The following is a 24,903-nucleotide window of genomic DNA, read 5'->3' as shown; positions in this document are numbered from 1 at the left end:
AAAATAATTATTTTTTGTACACTATCTTACTAATAATATTTTTGTATTAACTAATTACATGGACTCTTATCCAGAATAGCCTTGGTCGCATTAGTCCAGAAAAAGGGAGTTCTTTGACCCACCTCCTCAAATAAAGAAGCGGTAATGAATTAGTTAAACAATCAAATTTGCAAACTTAACTAATATCAGGATTTTAGATGTTTGCAGTTATCATTACGCCGTATTACAACTACGTATGCAATCTAGAGTGTTTGACTAAGATAAACATGTTTATTTAATTATCAATTTAAATTGTCGATAAAACTCTACCGTTCAATTTTTCCAACTGTTCGCGATACCTGACTTGACTTATGAGTTCGGTTCGCCCTTTAATTATTTTAATTCTATATTTACTTTCACTTACATATATATATATATATATATGTATAATCCAAGTTTCCGACAGAAATACATGTTTTTAGGCCCACGATTTCATAAGACCAACTGTTGCAAAACGATCTGTGTGTGAACAGCCTAATTCAAAAACGAAATGCTTTAGGAAACTGAAATCACACGTTTATCACGGGTTTATACCTGGGGTAATATAACATTGCTCTTTATGATAAAATCGACTGTCCGGTAGTGCTACTTTATAGAATCGATTTTCTCAAATACAGCTATGATGATTTTGATTATGCTCGGTAAATCAATGCACTTAATGGTCTTTAATACCAGATAGGTTTCATTCTCATTGAAATAGCAATACAAGATTTAAATAGCGATTTTTTTCTCCTTCCTCTAAAGTTTCTACTAGGGGAATTTTCGTTCACGTTCCATTAATTCCATAGTGTAGCATATGACTATAGCTAGACTATACCACATTAGCTGGACTGATATCAACACCTTATAATGCCACAATGCAATCAAAGGGAGAAGACTCAGTAAAAGCATATATAATTCATTTCACGTATTATATAAGTACGATGGTACTAATTTATATTATTGAAGGGTACAAGAAAAAAAAATTCTCTTAAGTTTCCTTCACAGCCAAATCTTCCTTCAGCGGAACTTCCCACCTCGTTCCAATAATCCACTGGCGTTAGCTACATGTTCTTAACTACCTTAATTGGGCCCTTCAACTAACTTTATAATGCCACAAGGCAATATTTCACTGGTAATCCTCTAAGGACCTTTATATAGAGAATATGGTGGGGGAGGGGGGTGCGGACAGCTAATAAACAAACAATTTTATTCGTGCCGACGTTTCGAACTGAATTTCAGGTCTTTATCAGGACTAAAAAAACAAAAATAGATAACAACCATCATTCAGAGAATCATAAAAATTAAAATAAATAATAAACTAACAAATTTTGAATTATACGTAACAATAAATTGAAAAAAAAAATCTGATTAATAACCATCAACTATCAAGGTTTATTTTAATTTTAATTCTTATGTTTCTCTGAATGATGGTTGTTATCCCTTTTTGTTTTGTAGCCCTGATGAAGACCTCTGAAATTCAGGTCGAAACGTCGGCACGAAAACACAATTCTTTGTATATTTGCAGTCCGTATCTCCCCTCCCCTTCCACGACTATCTTCTCCACATATTAATCTACGGTAAACTATCAACAAATCATTAAAGTACCTTTAATTTTGCTTATATGAAATGAATTATTCATTATTCGCGATAATAAACAATAAATATTAGATAGTTTGATATAAATAAATGTCAAAAAATTTGATGATTAATTAAAGGATAATAAAGGAAAAATATAGATAGGAGTTTGGAATCGAAATAAAGCCCAGACCACATTCCTGTTCTCCGATCGCATTAACGACTCCTTATTCGTTATCTTTTGTTGAACTGTTGTATACAACAGATTCTTGGCTGAAGTTATGTACATAATGTATATAATGTTCATATACGTTATATTCACCTCTATAAATCCGAAAATACGAATTTTATGTTACGTTAAAGCTGATTAATGCGCGCACCAGAGTATTTAGAAATAAATATGGAATAAGCACGATTTTTATTTCTGTCGGTAATAGGACCACTATTACCTACACTTACAATTAACCACAATAGCCACCAACCTTGGAATTTAATAGCATAGTAAGTGATTAAATGTTCACTTAGAAGTTCTTAATGGTACTAATGAAAATTTTAAACAAGTTCTAAACAGAGTAAACAAAGAAATATAATTGCAATTACTAGGAACTTCTAAGAAGAAAAATGAACTCTATAATTAAGGAATACTGTTGCCGAATGTTATATAACCGCATTATAAAACAAAATAACTGTTACTTCACAGCAGGTTTAACTCCAAGATTGGTTTTCCCATTTTTAATAATATGCATATCTCTCCTTATTCTTGATACTTGCCGATTTTGTTATGTAATAATAATAAAACGTAAACAGTTCAAATATTTACAAAATTGATATTTGACACTAATAGAGAAAGGGTAATAGATCGCCAAATATTGACCAAGCAGTAGCATTAGACCTTCACGTCACAATTTGCCCTGAAAGGCATCTAAGGTAAATGTATTACAACACTTTCTGGTTATATATAATAAAATTTGTTAATTATAAAAATACTTGTTAAATAATTCATCACTTTTCTATTTTAAAAAAAATACAAATAAGTAGTTTTAGGAACAATTCGATAAATAAACACGAATGAATAATGATTTATAATTTCTTGAGAATTTATTAATTGTCAAATAAACATATAAATAATTAATAAACAAACAAACTATTCAATATACGAAATTAACCCAATATTTTATTGATTTGTGCACCAAAATTGCCCAAGGCAATCGGTAAAGCGTTTATTAGAGAATATCTTGATAATAAACTTTAAAATTTTATTTATTCAATAATATCGAATCAATAAAGCTATGGGGATGTTTAGGGATAAATAAATGTAACACAATGAAACAGGATACAGTAAAAAAAATAAAAATTACATATACCGAAAGGATGTTCACATAACAGGAAGAACATGTGTAATATTTATTTCCTCTATTTTCTAATTATTTTTTCTATTTTTTGTTTTCTTTATTTATTATATCCGCTTCCATTTATTTTTATTTTTTCTGGCTTATTCTTTATGTTAGTACTTTATTAGTTGCACAATTGAAGAAGTTCTACTGTTTTATTATAACCGACCATATTCTCTCTGTCCACCATACTTTCAATTTTCTAACTCTACGAACATTCATTGAACTCGGTCAATTTTTAATTACTTAATTACTCAAAGAAGTACTTTAAAATATTGTATCAGCAGAATAAAAATCAGTTAAATAAATAGCTTTCTTCTCAAATACATTTATACCGATTTAGAAACATTTTTATACCATAATTTGACATCTCTTACTTTCGTACTGTTAGAGTAAATTTCATACACAAAATCACTATTAAATTCATACATTTTTGTCTTACATGGGTGGAGAACTCCCAAAACTCATTTATTTAGTACTTAGTTCACATAGAAATTTTCGACCATTTTTACTCAATTCGTAGGTAAGCAAAAAGATCCTGTGAACTGGACGAAATGTTAATTAAAATTCACCTATATTTTTAATGTATTTTTCTGCCAAGGAAGCTATATGCTACATGCAACCATACATATCACTTCAATTTCTTCAATATATAAAACATTCTTAAAACTCTGAGACCGTGTTCTTGTGGTTTTGAAACGGATATAAACTGCACGCAATCCCCACCAGTGGCCTTCGGTAGAGGGCAAATACTTATATCTTATATATCTATACTTATATCATACCATATTTTATTTTTGAAGAAAATATGGCAAAATATCGACGTAGAAAGTTACATAGGATTTTTCTTTCAAAAACATGGGTTCTACTGTTTATTATCTATATGTATATACATTTCAGACTGGTTTTAGTTGATTTTTACCTTTAAGAGTGTTTACTTTACAGATGAAATCTCTTGAGCAAGAATAAGACATAAAATAGTTGCATCTTGTTTTTTAGTTTCACTTACCTATATACGGAATATATTATAAGAAAATGTATTGTGATTGTGCAAAACCTCGAATTAGAGTTTTCCTCGAATGAATTTATACATTTTAAGGTTTCCTGGGTTCAAATAACAGGTATGTGTTCCGTGTGTGTGTGTGAATGGTCTAGCTCAAAAATAAAAGGTTAAAAATTACATATTTGATAAGTTTCAGAGTTTAAATATTTAAGAGTTTACGTGTTAAATATAGGTACGAAACTGTTGTATTCATGCCAGAAACAAAATTTATACTCGTTATTCTCAGCTCAAGAAAACAAAAATTTTTATAACAATAGAAAAATAAAAATTTATTTGAAACTTTCGCTTTCCAGGGTGGTAAGTCAAAGTCGCGCACTACACCAGATTTTTTTTAAAGATCATACTAGACAATCATCGCCATTTATTTTGGAATAAAGTGACTAAAGCGGTGCCCCCGTTTCCAGTTGATCGGCTCCATCGGCAGCCGACTGTGACCCAGAACCCCACCACCCCCGGGCAGACCGTTTGGTAATCTGACGAAAGAGCTGTTTGGAAAAGCTGTCACATGGCCTCCAGATTTCATGGTAGCGCGGAAAATCGAGGAAAGCCCTTACCCCCGTGCCCATTCCTAGTTCGGCCGCAAGATGGGTGCCTCCCCGGTCATATTGGAGATATCCCACTACGCTTCCAATTTGAAATTCCCCAACGGTACAGTAATTATAATCAATCATATTATGTAGTTAGTCGTGGCTTTTAGTTGTGCATCTGTAGTAATAACAGAAAAGTGGGTGATGGTTCGTACGTTGTATTGTTGTATTATACGTACTAAGTTATGTATGTTTAACTTCGATACCAGTGAAGTTCATACATTTGTTACTTTAAAAATCAGGTGAGCAAAATCAAAATTTCCCCTATATTTTAATGTTCAGGAAAAAATCTTGTATCTACTATTTTTGCTGATTGTACAAATACAATAATATTGCAAAGCTTTAGAGATAAAAATTAACATTATTTTTAATTGATTTGTCCGATCTATTTATTTGAGATGGATATCCCAAACTTACTTGTTTTAATTGTCAATCAAAATGTTCGTGTAAAACCATTTGGATTACATTAAATTCACTTTTTTTAAATAGAAACTTACATATTTAGATACCACATGTCTGAAACGTTTCGGCCCTTTCCAGTAGTCATTTATAAACATTTTTTTCTTCACCCCAATTCCATTGATTTGATTGATAATTAAAAATTAAAAATGAATCTCTCTAATAAAACAAAAATCTCAATAAAGTCCTATAAAATAATTATTTGTTTTACTATAACTTATAAGTTTGGATGGACGTCATTTGATGGATTTGTGTAGAGACGGTGGTATCGGCATCGAATCTTCGGGTTCGCTAAGCCTTTATTATATTATTATAATTTAGAAAATAAACTACCAATTTGTTCTGTTAATATTCACCAACCTTCTTTGAGGCATAGTCTAAATCAATTGTAACTGTGAAAAATCTTACATAAGACGTTTCATGCAAATTTAGGACAATAAGCAGATCAGCATATAATTATTCAAATATTTTTTTATTAATTTCTTTTATCTGACGTGTCGAAATATCCAAAAGAAAAAACAAAACTGAAAAATAATTCGGTTCTAAAATCTTTTACCAGTTAAAACTTTCGAGGAGCTTCCGAAATCAACATTAATTATAAGGAGGGCGATAAAAGTAGTCTGAATAAAAAAAAATACCGAATCGCTTAAAGTTGAACATTTTATTTATTTATTAAAACAACAAATTTATTTATTTTTGCCTTCGACACTGCCTAAGTGTATGCTAGGCTTTAGGTGTAAGCGAGTGCGACTTTCTCAAAATTTTACAATAAAATAAATGCATAAAGGAAAAGCAATTAAAATTGTTAATAATCAGTGAATTCTAACATCTATTTTATACTTCTTTTTTTTTTATCTTTAACTACACATTCAACTATTCTGAGGATGATTGTTCACTTTTATTTATTTTCAGCTTAACAACGGTACCACGAAATTTATTGTAGCCCAAGAAAGGTACCACGAATTTTTTTTAGTCCAAGAAGGATCCCGTTACAAAAAATGTTTGTGAACCGTTGTGCTATACAAGAATTTACAAACATACAATTATATACAACTATTAAAAAAAAAAAAAATACAGCACTCCGCAAAAATTATAATGAATAATGGAGGGACAAGATTTTCTCCTCTACTCAACTGAGAATTAAAAATTTCCAGTAGTGGAAAACAAAGTAAAAAAACACACATTGAACAATTTATATATGAGATATTTACAATAACCACAGAAATTATTTTTAAAAAATTACCAAGATATAATGCGTAATTTTCTCCGAACCATGACAATTTCTCAGATGATATTAAAATATAGTACTGACAACAATTCTTATCAGAAAAAGAGACAACGAATAATATTCCTGAATATTTTTTTTTTAATAAAGTAAAATAATTAAAATGATTTAATAATTACAATTTTAAATGTGGTGTAACGACCTAGATTAGTTTCAGGCGAACGCTATACGGTATTTGGTACAGGTGCAGTACCAACTTTTTATGTCAACTAATTCGGTAGTGAGAGAAGCTTAAACGTATTTTTAAACGGTTAACCCTTTATATTATCTATTAGATCATAATTAACAGACTCGAAAAATTATAATTTACGACTATAAAATGTTAAGTTTCTCAAAGAGTTGACTGGTTAGTTATTGCTTTGAGAGAGGGTTTCTTTCCAATCGTTAATTTACCATAAATGTATGAAATAAAGGAATTGATGGACGATAATATTGTTAATTACTGCATAAAATGTGTTTCATGGCTTCAATACAATATTTCCCTTGATCACCTCTTCATATCATAAAAGGCTCTGCAAGGAAAGTAGTTCCTGGAAAGCATTTTTTGCCACAAACGCCAGTTTTAAACAGCCCAAGGCCTTGAAGAGAGGTTATCAGTCGTTGATTGGGCTGAGGTCTATTGAGGAACCTCAATTTTAGGCCTTGGAGGTTTGGCACGGCCATAATCTATATTTATCTATAAAAAATGTTTTCAACTGGAAAGAGTGGGAAGTAGAATCAAGCGAATCATTAAGAACAAAGTCAAACTCACTAAATTCTTATTTTTCCCACTTTACCATTCCTCAGTCACAATAATTTTTAATATGTTCAAATTCCTTTCACCTCGGCGATCTTTTATTATCCTTACCTGTTCCTGGACACTGTATCCTTGTTTCTATTGACGCATAAAGTATATTTATCTATTTATCAATATCTAGATATATCTACATAAGTTGACTGGACTGTGTAAAAAAGTTTTATTTTATTTTTTTTGTTCTATAAATTTCACTTTCAGAGGGTGAAAAATAGGCAGTTATTTCACCCCACACTTTGATTACTTCAATGAAAACTACGTATAATTACTAATCAAAATTGATGAGTCTGTCAAGAATAGATAGGAGGAATAAAAAATTGCGGCTATTTCGAAACATTAAAAAAAAAAAATTTCACGGAGCTCTATATTTTTAAAATTACCAACAACACTGGAAAATCTAAGAGAACATCATTTAAAGTAGAGCTATTTAGGTTTAATAGTTCGCGAGATATAGCTTTTTAAATTGCTACATTTCATAAAAAATACACTGAAAAATCAGTAGTTAGTGAATTAATTTTGAGAAAACTGTATCTCAAAACTCATTTAACGCACAGATATCTACCACCACTAAAATTAAAGATTGTCTAATGTACTATAAAGTAGTTTAACACGCTACCTTCGTAGGAGAAGTAGTTTTCATAAAATTCAACAAAATAAATTCACAAAATGCTTATTTCTAGTTGTTCGGACAAAAATTATCAATTTACAAAAAATATATCTCAAGAACCATAACACGTACAAATGTCTGCCAGCACTCACATTAAAGCTAGTTAAATGAACTATAACGTAGTTTATAACGTTTAGCTTTGTAGTAGTAGTAGTTTTTATAATATTTTCAAAAGATTTATCCGAACAACTAGACATTAACATTTTTTGAATTTATTTTGGAAAATATCATTAAAACAACAACTACTACTACTACTACGAAGATAAACGTTATAAACTACTTTATAGTACATTTAACTAGCTTTGTAATGATGTGTAGATAGTTGACAGTAGATAATTATGTGGAGAAGATGGTGGAAGGAGGGGGAGGTGCAGTCTGAAAAAAAAAAATACAAATAAAAAAAATTATTTATTCGTGCCGACGTTTCGACCTGATTTTCAGGTCTTCATCGGAGCTATAAAACAAAAATAGATTACAAATATTGTTGAGAGAAACATAAAAAAAGAAATAATAGACTAACCAATTTGTAAATATATATAACAATGAAATGAAAATAAGTTAGTAGATTAATAACCATGTGATTAGATAGTAGTAAATTAATAACAATAATGTCTAAAAAACTGAAAACAACGTGAATCAGTATATTGAACAATAAGAAAAAAAATGAAATATATGATACAATGATTGTAACATTGTATCATATATTTCATTTTTCTTTCTTTTTTCTGACCGCACCCCTACCTTCTTCTCCACTAAACTAACTTTGATTTGAGTACTAATAGAGATTTGTACGTCGAATAGTTTTCCCTATATAAATTGACTAACTACTGATTTTTTATGAAATGTTGCTATTTGAAAAGCTATATCTCGCGAACTACTGAACGCAAATAGCTCTATTAAGGGGCACGTTTTAGCAAATTTACTCTACATTAAATGGTGTTCTCTTGGATTTTTCAATGATGTTGTTAATTTTAAAGATATAGAGCTCCGAATGAAAAATAATTATTTTTGTTTAGTGTTTTGAAATAGCCGCCATTTTTTATTCCTCTTACTTATACTTGCCATACTTATCAATTTTGACTAGTAATTATACATAGTTTTCATTAAATCAATAAAAATTGGGGTGAAATAACTAGGTTTTTTTCTCCTCTTGGACTCTTGTACTATAAATTTTGACGAGATATTTTTTATTTCTACTCACCTATGTATGGAAGGTATGGTAAGGGGTAGTCTTAGATCACGGAAATTTTCGACGAAAATACACGTTTTGAGGCCCCCTGAGTCCAAATAACCGATTCTTGCATAGTGGTCTTAGTGTATGCTTTAGCTCTAAAATAATATAACAATTTAGTAGAACCATTTTATAACAATTTAGCATTGAATAAATAGGGAGGACTACAATGTAAATTTTAGTAAACTGTCCATGGGCGTACCCAGAGGTGGGGCAGCTGCCCCTCTCCCCTTCCCCCCTAGAAGTGAAAAAAATTATTAATTTAAAAAAAATTAAATATTTTTCAAGCAAATAATTGTAATAACTAATAAATCTCTGCTATAATTATATATAATTTCCTTAAAATTTTCTTTTCATTCGCCTTTTCCATGCTGATATGTCAATATATGATTGACTATAGTTTGCTCCCTCCAGTTTTGGTCCTGAGTACGCCCGTGAAACTGTCATTTTTTTATATTTCTGGAAGTGAAAAAAATTATTAGTTTAATAAAAATTAACTTTTTTTTCAATCAAATAATTGTAATAGCTATTTAGCTCTGCTATAATTATGTATATGTACGCGTACCGCACTAGATATTTTATTTTTGTTTCTTCTTATCTTTTGAAGCGACGCTGATAATTACAAATGAGTCAATTTACATTGTTCTTGTGTAAACAATTAATAAATCAACAATTCTTTCACTTTTGTTTCTACAAAATAATTAGGTATTCTTAAATCGGACATTTATTTGATTCTGTACACTTTTAACTTGACCAATTATATATTTAAAATTATTTATATGGTAAATTTTTATCATTAAATTCAGTGCAGACAAACATTATCAAAACAGAATTAAGTTTACATATTTTTTTTGTACCTTAGTTTGAAGTGAGAGAATTAGCATACTAATAACTTTGGCCTATAATTATGTACCTTCAGGACCAAATATTTATCTAACGTGTAATAAATTTTGCAGTAAATAAATTTATAAAGGCATTGTTCATTACATTATTTAAAGAATTCATGTAGTACATTTGAATAATTAAATTATGGTAGGTAGATTTCACTTATTGAGAGTACTGATAACAGTTATCAATTGAAAGCATAATAATAAAAGCAAAAAAATAAAACAAAACTTTAACACCAAAACTTACTGTAATCTACATCATAGGAACAAAATTTTACAATTGGTTACATATCTTTACACAAAACATTTAGGCTTGCAATATTTTCTATTAAATCTTATTATTTTTTTCCCCTCCACTATTTATCCTTAACCATAAAGAATTAGGACACATATGAAAACTTTATATATTATAATTATTTCTTAATTTTTTTTTTTTATGAATATTTTGAAAATTTTATTTTTTTTAACTTAATTTTTGTCACTCGTTTAAGGTCTTTTAATTTTAATTTTTCTTAACCAATTTAAATTGTATATCTTAGACAGGATTTAAATGACCCCCAATGGTTGAAATACCCTAATATTTTGTATAATAAGTAGTTGTTTTTTTTATTGCTGCGATATATAGTCAGAACTGATTCAATAAAAATCATTGTTTTTACAATATTTAATACGTGAAATAAAAATAGAAAAAACAAAAAAATAAATTAAATTACGATGGAAGAACAAGAAGTTGATGAAGTACGTGTGTAACATAAACTATATTTTTATTACCTTAAAAAAATATATAAATGAGTAAAGCCTCACATTGTAAAAAACATTTTCAAAGGTATTCCTCCTAAAATAAATGTTTAACTCATTTTGAAAACAAAACTATTCAAAGAAAAATATTTAATTATTAATAAATATTGAAATTATTAAGAAACTTATTCCTCCTAAGATCAATGCTTTATTCATTTCGGAAATATGCATTGTTATAAAACTGGTTGTGCCATGACCTAATGTTATTCCGGTTTTTAAATTCTTTTATCGCCATGCGTCAAACAGTCCCTTATCGAGTAATTATCCTTCAAATGAATATCGCAGGCCACATATTAAGAGAAAATAAAAGTGGTTCGTGCTATTAAGTGTCCATGAAGAGGATGTATACGGAATCGATGTCTTCCGAGAGGCAACCATTGCGTGAGTCAGATTTCCTTAGTTAAGCATTATTAGAAATATGAGTAAGCAAACTATGATTTAGTCAGTTTGAATAGCAGTTAATTGATAATAGAGTAATGCTTTTTTTTCTAAACTTCACAATTAAATAAAGTTGGATGTTGAATTAATTTAAGTTTCAAACAGAGTGCATAAATAAATGTTCGTATTAATGGCAATATTAGGTAAATAAACCATAATAAATAAATTAAAATAGGCGTTTGTGTCCTCGCATATTTCAGCCACAACTACCCAACGCCACTTGTGTTAGCATATGGTAGAAGCTTCGCGTTTCCCATCATGCACTTAGTGGTTGCATATCAGTAGCTGCGGGAAGTCGAGCGTTTGCTACGGAATATTTATATTTTGAATAACCCGGCAGGATCGTCCTACTTTTTGTTCCCTAAGAGGTGTCCTGTGAGCATTTACCTCATGGTAGACGCTTTTGTTATGATGATAAAATTTTAACATAAACCGTTATACATTAGCTACCTACCTCCTCCCCACTCCTCCACGCTTCCGCTTCAATGTTTCTTTCTGTTCAACCGATTCATTTGAGCAGGTATGTTGTCCTGTCTTGCTCTTTGCTCATTTATTCTCATTTTATAACATTATTATTATTTATTTTTATTTTTATTATTCTTTCATGACGTTTATTTAACACTATATAATTTTTTTTTCCTTTTCCCCGTATTGTTTTTGTTTTATATGCATCTCCTATACTTTTTTAGCTTTATATTTTACGTATTTTTACTCTTGCTATTGTTACTTGTTTTTATTCTTATCATTGTATCTTATCTTTGTATTTTTATTCTTATCATTGTATCATTTTGTATCTTTTTAGCTCTGATGAAGCCCTGCAAAGTGGAGCGAAACGTCGGAAAATAAATAGTTGTAAACTATTTTTGTTTCACTTTTGACCGCAACCCTGACCATCTTCTTATATATCAATTTTTACGGTCAACTATATATACATATATAAAATTTTAACGATTACTTTCAATGCAATTTGAAATTGAAATTGTAAATTGTAGCTCTTCCACTAGAGGCTGTAGAATCCATATTTCGTAAAAGATCTATGATCTTTTTGCCTCAGCTAATGATGTAAAATAAGAAACGCTTGAGGTCTCTAGATGAGCAACATGGTCAAATGTGAAAAAAAGAGATTTCACTTTAGGAGTGTACTGGTTAGAGAAACGCTGAGTCTTACTGTAATGAAGTGGCTAGAGCAAAACTAAAATGTGTTTAGGTGGGGAAGTAACAGCAGGACTAACATAAACCATCAGCAATAACAACATCAAAGCGATAACTAAAGGTAGACAAAAGTATAAGGAAAACAGATGAAATACTAGCAAAATATAGACTTTTATTTCCCAATATGAGCGAAATGCCCGAGGATACACCTCTCCCGGGCTAGTTAATACATCATACCTCTGGAAGCAGTTTTACTGTACTAACTTTATTAGGTTAGCTTTATGAAAAAGTATATTAATGAATATGGATCACAGACAAATGTAATTTATAATTGGATTATTAAAAGCGCAGTGTTCTATTACCAGTCTACTTTGAGTGTGTTTGTGTTATGACTATACTCAAAAACTTTATACTGTTGTCATAACAACCATGGAAAAACGAAACATTTATTTATTTTCTCCTTTAGTTAGTTATCATATTATTTCATATTTTATATTTATCCATTATTTCTTACGGCTAACTCTAAGATGGGGATTTATTTTAAATAACTATAAATGACGGTGACTTAAGAGGAAGATTTTTTGAAAATCCGGTATTTAATTCCTGTCAAGATATTCCAATGCTTAGCTTATATTAAAGATCATTTTATTGTCCATTAGTATGGTGAGTTTCATCAAAATCTTTTGAGTCATTTTAGAGTAAATCGTAAATACCATGAAACAAAATGGCACTTTCGGTAAGTCGATTTTAGTGAAAAATTCCTGCCGTATCTTAGATACTTACGTATCCTAAATACATAATTTCAGTTTTGTACAGCTTTTAATTTTTCTGCAAGGATGTTCATAGCCACACAGACCATTTTGTGAGACTTAGTTATTCAGGGGACCTTAAAAAATGTATTTCAGTAGAATATTCGAATTTCGAAGCATTGTATATAAAATTAAAAATATACCAACGTCATTTGTTAGATCATTTCGTATAGTTAATAACCTTTAAAACTTGTTATAAAGTCTCTACAGCTATCGTTAGCTGCAATATGTTTCCTTATGTTTTTTTTACTGAAATGATATGTGATAAATAAACATTAGGTTGTATATTTTTTCTGTGATTAAATCAGTCTATGTGATAGGTCTTCATAGATAGGTCTCCGCTATAATTCTAGAGATATATCAAGAAAGTCAGCATTTACTTATACATACCAGAGAATGGGAGAACTAAAAACATTTTTTCTTTAAATAGTTTAAAACATAATATATTCGTGAAAAATATAATTAGTAAAAATCCAATATTTATGTTTTCTGTGAAATAGTTTTTTTTAGTGATTGGTCCTTGTCTCTTTTCATATAGATTCGGGTGTTGTTCAGTTAATCAAATACACTTGCATTCATTATTGTATTCATTATTTTTACTAACTAGGTATGTATAATTGAAATTTATCACGGTTGAAACGGCTGGGAAAAAAACTTATTTTGGGATAAAAAGGTTCTGTAGATTCAGCATTTTTTTTTTGGCGTAGGGAAAAAAATTAATATCCAGATAATAGAAATTTTAAATCAAAGAAAATGCCGCCTGCGATTTATTGAGGGGCAAAAGGTGCCTTTTTCTGGTCTGAGAAAGTTTACTCTTCCTCTATGATATTCTTATTGGTTTGTTTCAATAACAGTTGGGCTGGAAAGTTCGTGGGCTAACATAGAAAACAATTTTGAATATAGTTGCCTTCGAGGGTGATACAACGATTATAGAGGTCATGCAATTTTTCGATACCATTTTTATTGTATGATTTGTCTTTAGCCTCAAAATAGGCCTCAGTTTCGGTGATTACTTTTTCATCGGCGTTAAATTTCTTTCCAGCGATCATTCTTTTGAGGTCTGAGAACAGGAAATAATCTTTTCAGCCCGTCTGTTATATGTGTATGAATAATCTTCAACCTGATTCTGATAACATATAAAAATCGTTCTTTGCACAAGTGAGAACCCTAGATTTCTCAAATTCACTGGAATTTCCCAATCATATTTTCAATTACATTTGAACCGAACTTAGTAAATCTTGCCAAATAAAACAATTTCATAAGCCTCATTTATCATTGAGTATTAATGAGTCAATTATTTTCAACTAAATTTTGTATTTACGCATATTATAATCAATTATAACGCATATTGTAAAAAATAATTATTTTTTCAAAAGCATGGTCTGTTGAAACCTCCTAAAAGTGGTTCTCAGCGGTGTTTTCTACAAAAGGAAAACGCAAATATATATATATACATTAACACTAAAAATAAATAAATATTTATATTAAAAATAAATAAATATTAATAGTAGAAATAAATAAATATTAATAATGAAAATATGTAAATATTAATATTGGAAATATATAAGTATCAATAAAAATAAATGTAAGTTTACAAGGCAATGGGTATTTCCTATAGTCCAAGAAATATAGGCCAATGTTCTTTTCAGAAGTAAAAGTGTAACTAAATGTAACCGAATCGGGGAATATTAGTTTGAAGTTCTCCTTGAAAATATCAAAATGTCTGTATGACATTTCTATTTCATGTTTTTATTATAATGAATTAAATTTACATTATTAACAAACGTTTTTTTTGTCAGATGTGACACTATACAAGAAAAACAACGATGTCTATTCAAGGGAAAGACATATCCCTACGTTTTCAGTATGTTTAAATAATACTGCTCACTTTTAAATTATTATACTTTTTTTTACTAAATTGTGCTTTGTTTTTAAATTTTCTTATTTACGTAAATATTCTGAAGATATGATGAAAAACTGATTTTATTTTCAATCTATAAAATCGTTTTGAATTTAAATTCATTATATATTTTCTTTTTAATACACCTATTTACAAATTATTAAATCAACACCCCCTCCCCCGCACAGTCACCGATTTTGTCCCGTATTTCATCCTAAAAAATGTGGAAACTCTGTCCTTTAGGGCGCTTAGTTCTTGGAGCTGGTGGTGGCCTAGAGTCAAAAAAAAGAAGTTGCACTTTGGAATGGAAAAATAATTGAAGAGTCCATGGAAAGATTAATCCAACTAATTTAAGGAACGATTCTTTTTACAGAAGTCAGTCGGATTGACCGTCATCATTCCAAAGCAGGTCTGACTTGAATCAGGAAGACCTCTACACTATTGGGCTGACTGAAGCTTAGTTAAAAATGAAATATCCAACAGTAAGGATATTATGGAATGTCTCTTTCGATTCTTAATAAACAAAAAACTTGTTTGGACATTATTTTGGCATTTGCCGGCAAGAATAAATTTAAGTCAAATTTAGAATGATTAGATTTCAAAATTTTCTCGGAAATTCATCAGTGTAACCACCACACGATCAATCTGAACATCCATCTTTGGTATTGCTGTCATTCCGAATGGTTGTACTGTGAGTCTCTTATCGATAAGCCAAGTGAGATTCTCTCTGTTTTCTCTGTGACGCGCCAGTAACGAACGTCATGGATAGATTTGCTTGTAGTGTTATGTGGCAGTTCATACTTATTCTAAGAATTGTCCAGTCCAGATCTCTCTACCTGTCTTATCACTTGGATCAATCTCCAAAATTATGGATAAGGCTTTAGCATTATCAAAAGATATTGTTCCCATAGAAGATTTGTCCCTACAGATGAATAAGAAGCTTGAATTAAACTCATCAGATCCAGGTTGAAAACTACTAAAATGAAGTTGCCTTTTAATTGTTTGACCGTTTAAGGCATGCTTTGGTTGTACCTTATTTGCAGGTATATGATTATGATTTATTTTATTTTCATTTTTTACTTAATCATATATTTTCTTTGCTTTAATTTAGTACTATTTGACACTTCTATATTAGGAGATTTATTTCAGTTATACCCTTGTCCAGTTGTTCTTTAACTCTTTATAGTGATGATGATAATTTTGAACTTTTACTGATTCCTTCATTAATGATAAATATATAATTACTAGTTGTGACCTTCCCAGCCGTTTTACTCCTTTCACCAACTTCACTTTGGATTAAGCCAACTGGTTTTATGAACCGATGTTGATGAGTAGATTAGATTACTAAGTGAATAAATTCCGAAGTATATGGATAGAAACAAATGGACCAATCACTACAAAAAATAACACTTGACGGGAGTGTTTTGAGTTTGATGGCTTTATTCTATATTTTAAATTATGTTCCCAACATTATATGTTTTAAATTATTTTTAAAAATTACTGTACTTAAGTTTAAACGATATTTTTTTACTTCTTGTGGTATTAGTATAATAACCGCTTTTCTCCACAACCTGGTCTAGATAAAAGTAATTATTCCACAGATATATAGATAGCTAATTCGGTACTTACGTATTAACGCTACCACAGCAAAAATTCTGCTAATGCGCCAATCTACATCTAAAGTTTTGCAACAAATTATAGAATAAAAAACTTTATGTAAAATCAAAACACTTTAAAATTCAAAACATTTTATTTATGTAAAGTAGTCAATCAGATTTCGATAGAAAATGGGCCGATATGGAATTTAATATAGATTCAAAATATTTTCTCTTTGTCAACTATTTTCTCTCACCTGATGCTGTCGCCACATGAACTCTAATAAATAAGGTTTCAAATGACTTCTCGCCGTCCCCCTATTTCTCTTGTTCCTCCATTTAGCACTACCCCACATTCTCTCAACTGTTTGTTTATGAACTCCTATATCTGGATCAATAAAATTGTATTTATGATTAACATTAGCATGTAGGAATCCTTCTTTGACAACAAACGAATCTTTTGTTTCTCTACATATACCACCAAACACCCACTGTTCGGGTAATACTCGACCACAATTATTTTTACATTTAGTAAACAAACATTCATCAATTTCTACAATGCAATTTGGTCCACCTATCTTCTTGTTTAATTTATTTTCCATATCCAAGATACATAATTCACACATGTAATTACTCCAGTCTATAACAGTTTTATCTGATAAATCAAGCTGCTTTTCACAAAATTTAACCGATTTCAGCTCCTCGCATCAGCAGTATATGAATCTTAAAGCTGAACAAAATAGAATTTTGCTCCACTCAAACCAGGTGTCTTTTCTAAGTTCCACTTGCTGATCACACTGTCTTAAATTACATTTCCAAAAGTTACATTTACCAAAAAATAGTTTCATGTCATGGGAGTTGCTACATGTACGTGTTTTAGGTAAAATATTTCACTCCTGAAGAAATAAAATTGCATCTTGTTCTGTTTTCGGCAATTCCCAAATCCGCATTTTCGTAGCACTAAAAAATGGAGTCAAAAATCATGAAACAACTAGGCAACAAGGAAACCAAAGATAACTTTGTGCGAGTACAAACAAGAATATTGCTGTGTGCAAACAACTGCGGTGGCGTTAATACGTAAGAACTACTAATTCGAATCAATATGCTTAAATTATCAGTTGTTTTTCAGATTGATTGTTATTATAGTTGTTGTCAATAAAAAGTTATCTGGCGCAAAAAGAATTTTTCATATTAGATTGGTGACTTATGATATTAGGGCATTCAAACAAAAACTCTTCTGCTCTATATGTTAGTATCATTTAGTCTCAAATACATATGAAATTGTGTTCTTTTGGTTCTCTGTATGATTTATGGTAAACCTTTTTATTCAATTTAGATTTTTTCCAAAACTGTTAAAAGTATTACTACAAGTGTCTGGTCTATTAATTTGTATTATTATACATTCTCAGTAATCGTTTGATCATTATTCCTTACCTGTTCCCTTATTTGACATTTTGTTATTCAAAATTCATAGATTTTATGTCAGGGATATTGATATAGTTGATTGATTATTAGTTTTTGAGGAGTTATAATAGAAACCAGCACTGCACTTTAGATCTGCACTGCAACTATAGAAAATAGTTGGTTTCTCATGACTATATATTTAAGAAATACTCATTACACAGAAGTATGAAAGTGCAAAATGCTACCAGCTCTTTAGAAAGTTAATTTGTATGAAACATTTTGATGTTTTTTGTATTGTCTTTTCTGTTTTTAAATGTCTTTTTATTTTTTTAATTGCTTTATAGATCTGGTAGATGTTTTCTGTTGTATAAGTTTGAGTAAATTTTATTTGCAAATGAAGTACGTTAAAATATGTGTTACTTTTTAAGTATTGCTGTTCGCAGCTTATGCCTGGCTTTTATTTGTTAATATTTGTTCGAAGCCCATATTCCTTTGATTATAAACATTAATGTTAGCATAAATAAAGATCCATTCCTTTTCTAATCATTCTAGTTATGAGTGAAATAGGTTTTGATAATTTATTAACACTACCAACTGATTAATTGAACAGGTCCTTCTAAAAATGTTACAGCTGAGATTTTTTGATTTTTTCAAACTTTTCAGGTGTAAGAGAAAAGTCTTTGACCCACATATTATCAGTTTTGGTGTATATGAACCTTAATTAAGGATTAAAGACTAATTCATTTCTAGCAACAGTCTGATTAGGTCATGAAGATTTTTTTTTTATTAATTTTACAATTTTAACATTTTTAGAAGGAGCCCTTCAATTGCCCTATTTATAACTTATTTAGTCTCTTAGAAATTATTGAATTCCTTTTTTTATTTAACCTCATAAAAAATGATATTGCTCATTATTTGTTTTGTTTTTGTTTATGCATTACTTATTTATTGTTAAAACTTATTATTTTTTTCGTATTTACTTAATTAGTATACTATATATATGATATTTTATGACTGGTTTATTTTAGCGTTTTAAATTAACATTATTTTCTGAAGTTTTTAAAAAAAAGTAGGTCTATTGGATAGTAGATGATGTATAATATTAGAGTCAACATTTGTTCAAGCACTAGTATAAATATTGATTCCAAAATTGGAGGTAAAGTGATTCTATATCTGTAATGGTTTAGATATGGATCTACCGTCCATTCCTTTTACCAACTATGAAGGTTGCCTGTATTTCGAAATGCAAGAAATGCGTAAATGTGTCTATAATAATGAAGGTAATTGACAATTTAACTTTGTACCGTTGCCTCTATTGTACTTTCTATTTTTGTTAAAATCTATTTTTAATCTAATACCAAATGTTTTTACATTAGTATAGGCATTCCTTAAAAATTTGTATCCATTAATTATATGAAGTGAATTCAAAATGTTTTCAGTTGTTGCACAGAAGAAGTCTAACACTCAGTTGTATCGATACTGCCAAATCTTTTTGGCAGAATTCTTAGCTACTACATTCCTAATGGTCATGGTGTGTTTTGGATGCTTGACTCTAAATGCTGACAAACCTATAGAACCACTTCAGTCATCCTTTGCCTCTGGTTTCGCTGTTGCCACTCTTGTCCAGGTAAGTCTTTCAATCATTCACTCAGTACACTTACAAAAATAGGTTAATTGTTATCTGAGCATGTGGATGTGTATTTTTTATCAAAAGTTAATACATCAATTTCAGAAAAGTAAAGGTTTTTTGGGCAAATTAAAATTATACAACCCAAAATTAGTCATTTTATTTCAAAATTTGATTTTTCCCCTGTACTATCAGTATTTTGAATCAACTGTTTCAATAAAAATATAATTTATCTACATGAGTTGTTCCCATAATAATTTTTTAATTAAAAATTTCCTTAAGTCGATGTATTGACTTTTATTTTAAAAAATCCTCAGTTATTTCTTGCTGTATAAATCAATTAATTATATCATTGATAAAATTTATAATCAATTAACATTAAGAAATTTTGTTATTTTCCTGTGTGTGTAACATTTTGTCTGTTAGTCTGAGAGCCCATGTGAAAAAAATGGGCGCAATCTGAAGAAAATTTTGACAATACTTAGTTCTCTAAAATATGAGCCATAATAGTTCATGTTTACGTTTAAAAATTCCCAAGATACCATTTTTTAAAATGAAAATTTCATGATGACATTACGAAAAATAAGTATTTAGTGAATTTGAACTGAATTCTGCTTAAAATAAATGACTTTTTGAATATTATTAATAAATAAACAGTGAAATAATGATCTTAAAACTTAAAGATTGTTTACACAACTAAATTAAATTATTTATTTAAGGAATTTTTTTTAAATACTAACTATATTTTAAATTTTATATTATATTTTAATTTTTACCTAATACATGAGTTACATTAATATTGGAGGTCTTTCTTTTATACACTCTAGAATAATTGGCAATGTCTTGGGATTGAAAAGCGGAGTTCTACTTTGTTTTCTAAATATTTGTTTGGGAACACTAAGTAACATTATTTTTTTTCGCATTGTATGTTCAAAATATAATTTGTAAATTTGTATTCTTGCTCCTTTAGTTCTTGGCATTAGTACATTAGTACTCAGTGTGTTAGATAGTGATTTTAGAATCAATTTTCATTCGAATTTCTAAATTTTTTAATGATTTCAGAATTAATATTTTTAAATGTATGTATATATGTTCTGTATTTGTTTAAAATGTGCGATAAAATACACATTGTGCTAGAGGTAAAAGTTAATAAGTGCCATTTTTTTGAACCAGGAATTTCCTTCTCTATATCTACTTCTGCCAGAACCAAATATGGACTACAGACATGACAATTTTTTTATATTATAAATATTCATTGTGCAGTCATTGATGATGTCACACTTTTGCCAATTGTGAAATAAGGATTTGGTTCAGGCACAGGTTGACAGTAAGAAATCTCATTTTTGTAAAGATATCGCATTCAGTATCACCTCTGGCTCAATTATATATTCTATAATCACTGAATAGTATTTTTCTATGCTGTAACTATCACTGGAGTGGTGGCTGCAATCATTACAATATATTGTCTTCCAGTAATAATTGTCTCCTAACTTCTTTTTCTTGTGTCATAACCTGTAATCTAAGAACTATTTCATGTTTATCAATTGTTGAATATTTTTTTTATTTTTTAGTCTTTTGGTCATATATCAGATTGTCATATGAATCCAGCCGTTACAGCCCTGTTCCTTTCCTTGGGTAAAATAGATGTTCTTACTTCTATGATTTATGTTTTTGCTGAAGTGACTGGTGCAACAGCTGGCTATGGCATTTTATGGGTAAAGTATATTTAAATATATATGTATTTAAATTTAAATAACTTTCGATAATTTTACTGACAAGAAAAATAAATCAACAAGCACCTGGTCCAGTTTTAAATGTTTGAATTATATTTTTGTATTGGATGGTATTGTTACAGTAACTTTAAATTGTTGCCAGGTATTGTTAAATCATGAAGTTTATGCATTAAAATATTATATTTAATTGTTTTGTTCTGATATGCTAAATCTTCACCATTACCTAATATTTTAAAGTAATATAGACAAAATATAAAGACTTCATTAGTTAAGCGTTATGCCTTAAGGTTTTATGAAATTTCGATTAAATTCAATATTATTATTGGGTCTTTTCTTAGCGTTTTGAGCAGTCACAACAGTATTGTTCTCTTATTTATCTCTTGTATATTAATTTTATCAAAATTATATATCTTGTTAACAGGCCTTAGTGCCAAGAAATATCCAGGATATTAATCCAGGGCACTGTGAGACCGTTGTGCATTCTTCTATCAACAGTATGAGCGGAGCTGTTATTGAACTTATCATTACTTCGTTACTGATGTTTATGATTTGTGCTTGTCTTGATCAGCGTAACACCCACAAACAAGACTCGGTACCAATCAAATTTGGACTCACCATTGCAACAATAAGTCTCTGTGCTGTAAGTATATTAATTTGTCAAACTATCTTTTACTTTTAAAAAATTTCTTTATATTTCTTATATGTTATCATGTCCTTAAGGTTACAGACTATTGATTGAATTGGAACATTAATAATATTTTTATGAATCATTCCAACAACAAGATTGTTAATGATATTTTAAATTTATTAATTTTTTATTCTATGGACTTTGTTATTTATTATTTAGGGTACGTTGACAGGAGCGAGCATGAATCCTGCTAGATCTTTCGGACCTGCCATTTGGCACAATCAGTGGTCTGATCATTGGGTAAGTAAAAAATGATATAATTAGCTTATTAAACCTTCCTTATTATATAAAGGTTCTTGTCTCTTAATAATAATCTTTGCATTTTATCCAAATTAATATTTTATTCCTAAGGAGCATACCTTTGCTTTTTGGAACAAATAACAAAAATAAATAAAAATTCCACAGAACATAAATTGTGATATACTTAATCTATTGTAAGGAATGATCATCTAACACACACCACGTTTAAGAATTTCACCTTGATCTTTTCAGTAAATTGGTAATTTGAGTTTTTAAGTTCCAACAGAAATATCTTATTGGATGCTTAATGTTGGTTTCTTTATATGAGATAATTTGATAGGTAATTAATTTGGTACTAAGTTTATTATAAAGGCGATTTTAATACAGATTTCTTCTTCAATGTTAATAAAAATTTTTATTTTTTAAATCTGAACCACTACAACCTATGAAGGTTTAGTACTTTTTAAGGAATTATTGTTACTAGACAAAGGGTTGTGCAAAGAAGTGATTTGATCGTAATCACCTTCGACTATCAAAATTTTCCATAATTAACGATGTCCCCTTCATGAAGCTGAATGAACCCCCGAAGGCTCCAGAAATAACAGGGCTGACTCATAGCTACAGTGAAACAGAAAATATTTAACTTCCACTGCTTAATTCATACCCGGGTTTTTGGAGTTTGTAGCTCAGTGCCTTACCAATGAGCTATCCACTCCCTAAACTTCTTAAAACTATCACAATTTGAAGATAAAGAGAAAGGATTATAAAATATAGTAAATTCTACTATTGAACTCCAAACATTGGATTTGATTTTTCCGAGTTCCAGAAATCTATATTATTTTAATTTATTTTTTTTACATAATTACATCAAGAACAAAATAACTTAATTTTATTTTATATTTAACATAAATTTGATTTTTGTATTTAAGGACTCTCTTAAGTTAGGATTCCGGAGAAAAAGAAAGAGAAACTTAATATGAGTTGAGGAGAGCCCTACTGCACCTATCACTAACTTTACCTTGTACTTATCATTATCATGTCAACATTGACTTCTCATTATGCTTTAGACATAATGCTTAAATTGACTACTATGCTCGAAATAAAAAACTTAGTTCACATAAATATTTAGTGATTTTCTTATTTTCTCCTTTCCATAATTTTTCCTTATTTTAATAAATATTTACACTATGAACCAACATTTCAGAGACCTCTGTCTTCAGGGTACTTCTACAAAATTTGAAAAACAATGCAGCAATGATATAATATTAAAAACCTATTTCACCATTATTATTTAAATATTTATATTAATAACCCTATTATAACAATAATATTCCATCTCTTTCTGGATGTATATGTCTATAATCCATAAATATACTTCCTTAATTAAAAAAATATATATATTTTGAGAAACTACTCCTTTTATTGTTTTTTAGATCTCGTAACTCTTTGGAATTTTATCACAGTGAAGCAAATTGGCTTTTGTCCTAATCCTTCCTATGTTTTAGTTGAGCCTTATTAACTTAAAATGATAATAAGCTCAACAAATTTTTGAGTAATACGGAGGACAAAATGTCATTATGAAGACATTATTAATAACTTATATTTATAATTAAATGAAAAAAAGATAAACAAAAAAGGAAATTGGAAGAAAATAGTTGACCATATAAAGTAGATTGTAGGAAGATAGTCCGAGTGAAGGTCAATAAAGGTATCAAAATAGTAAAAGAAAACTATTTATTGTTAACCAACATTTCGCCCCACTTTGCAGGGCTTCGTCTAGGCTGTCTGATTGTCGTACAAAGAACAACTGAACAAAAGTTGTAAGACAGCCCTGATGAAGCCTAGCAAAGCAGGGCGAAATGTTGGTTAACAACAGATAGTTTTCTTTTTTTATTTTGACCCCCACTTGGACTATCTTCCTACACAAAAGAAAATTGATAAATATGTGGAGGGCTCAGCAAATTCATAGCATTAGGATGAAGATCAATTTCATTTCAGTGTGATAAAGATACCAAACAGTTAACTAGTGGTTTCCCGAAATATTTTATTTATTTTTTTAAAAATTGAGGAGGTAAATTTATGGATTTTAAACATAGGGAGCCAGAAAGATAAATAATAGTATTGTTATAATAGTTAATTTATATAAATATTTAAATAATAATTGTTAAATAGCTTTTTATTGTTATATCATTGTTGTATTGTTTTCCAATTTATAGAAGTACCCTGAAGATGGTGGAAGACTCTGAAACATCAGTTTGTAGTGTAAATATTTTTTAAAATAAATAAAAATAAAATAAAATTTTGGAAGGAGAAAATAAGAAAATTTCTAAATATTAATAAATTGAATCTTTCTGGGGTAGAAAATAGATATATTAACAAAAACAATATTTTGCCTAAACCAAAAAGTTGTCTGTAGTGGTGCCAGATAGTTTCAAAACTGGTCAGAATATAAAAATATTGTTTTGTTTTTTTTAATTTGGTTAAATTTAAAGTGATTAGAAACTGTTGGCAGAGAAACCACTAAATCGAGATGGGCAATACACAACATCTATGAAAATCA

The 24,903-nt window shown here is 29.3% G+C and overlaps 1 protein-coding gene across 13 annotated transcripts in view; it reads left to right on the top strand.

The window, feature by feature from the left end:
* Window positions 1-22,343, top strand: part of LOC106677306 (aquaporin) — a gene marked incomplete at its 3' end in the record, with an annotated part of 133,659 nt that extends 111,316 nt beyond the window's left edge. For 11 of the 13 annotated variants that reach the window (XM_067048539.1, XM_067048544.1, XM_067048533.1 and 8 more), the window contains 4 exon segments: window positions 19,495-19,682; window positions 21,254-21,397; window positions 21,837-22,055; window positions 22,263-22,343. In XM_067048539.1, the coding sequence (XP_066904640.1) occupies window positions 19,495-19,682; window positions 21,254-21,397; window positions 21,837-22,055; window positions 22,263-22,343 (632 nt within the window). 13 annotated transcript variants of the gene reach the window in all.
* Between the last annotated feature and the right edge of the window lie 2,560 nt (window positions 22,344-24,903).

This window comes from Halyomorpha halys, unplaced genomic scaffold (assembly GCF_000696795.3).
Source record: "Halyomorpha halys isolate HHAL.00 unplaced genomic scaffold, Hhal_1.1 Scaffold7.1, whole genome shotgun sequence".
In the NCBI taxonomy this organism is placed as follows: Eukaryota; Metazoa; Arthropoda; class Insecta; order Hemiptera; family Pentatomidae; genus Halyomorpha; species Halyomorpha halys.
Note: the sequence above shows the minus strand (reverse complement) of the source record. Positions and strands in the feature narration are given on the sequence as shown.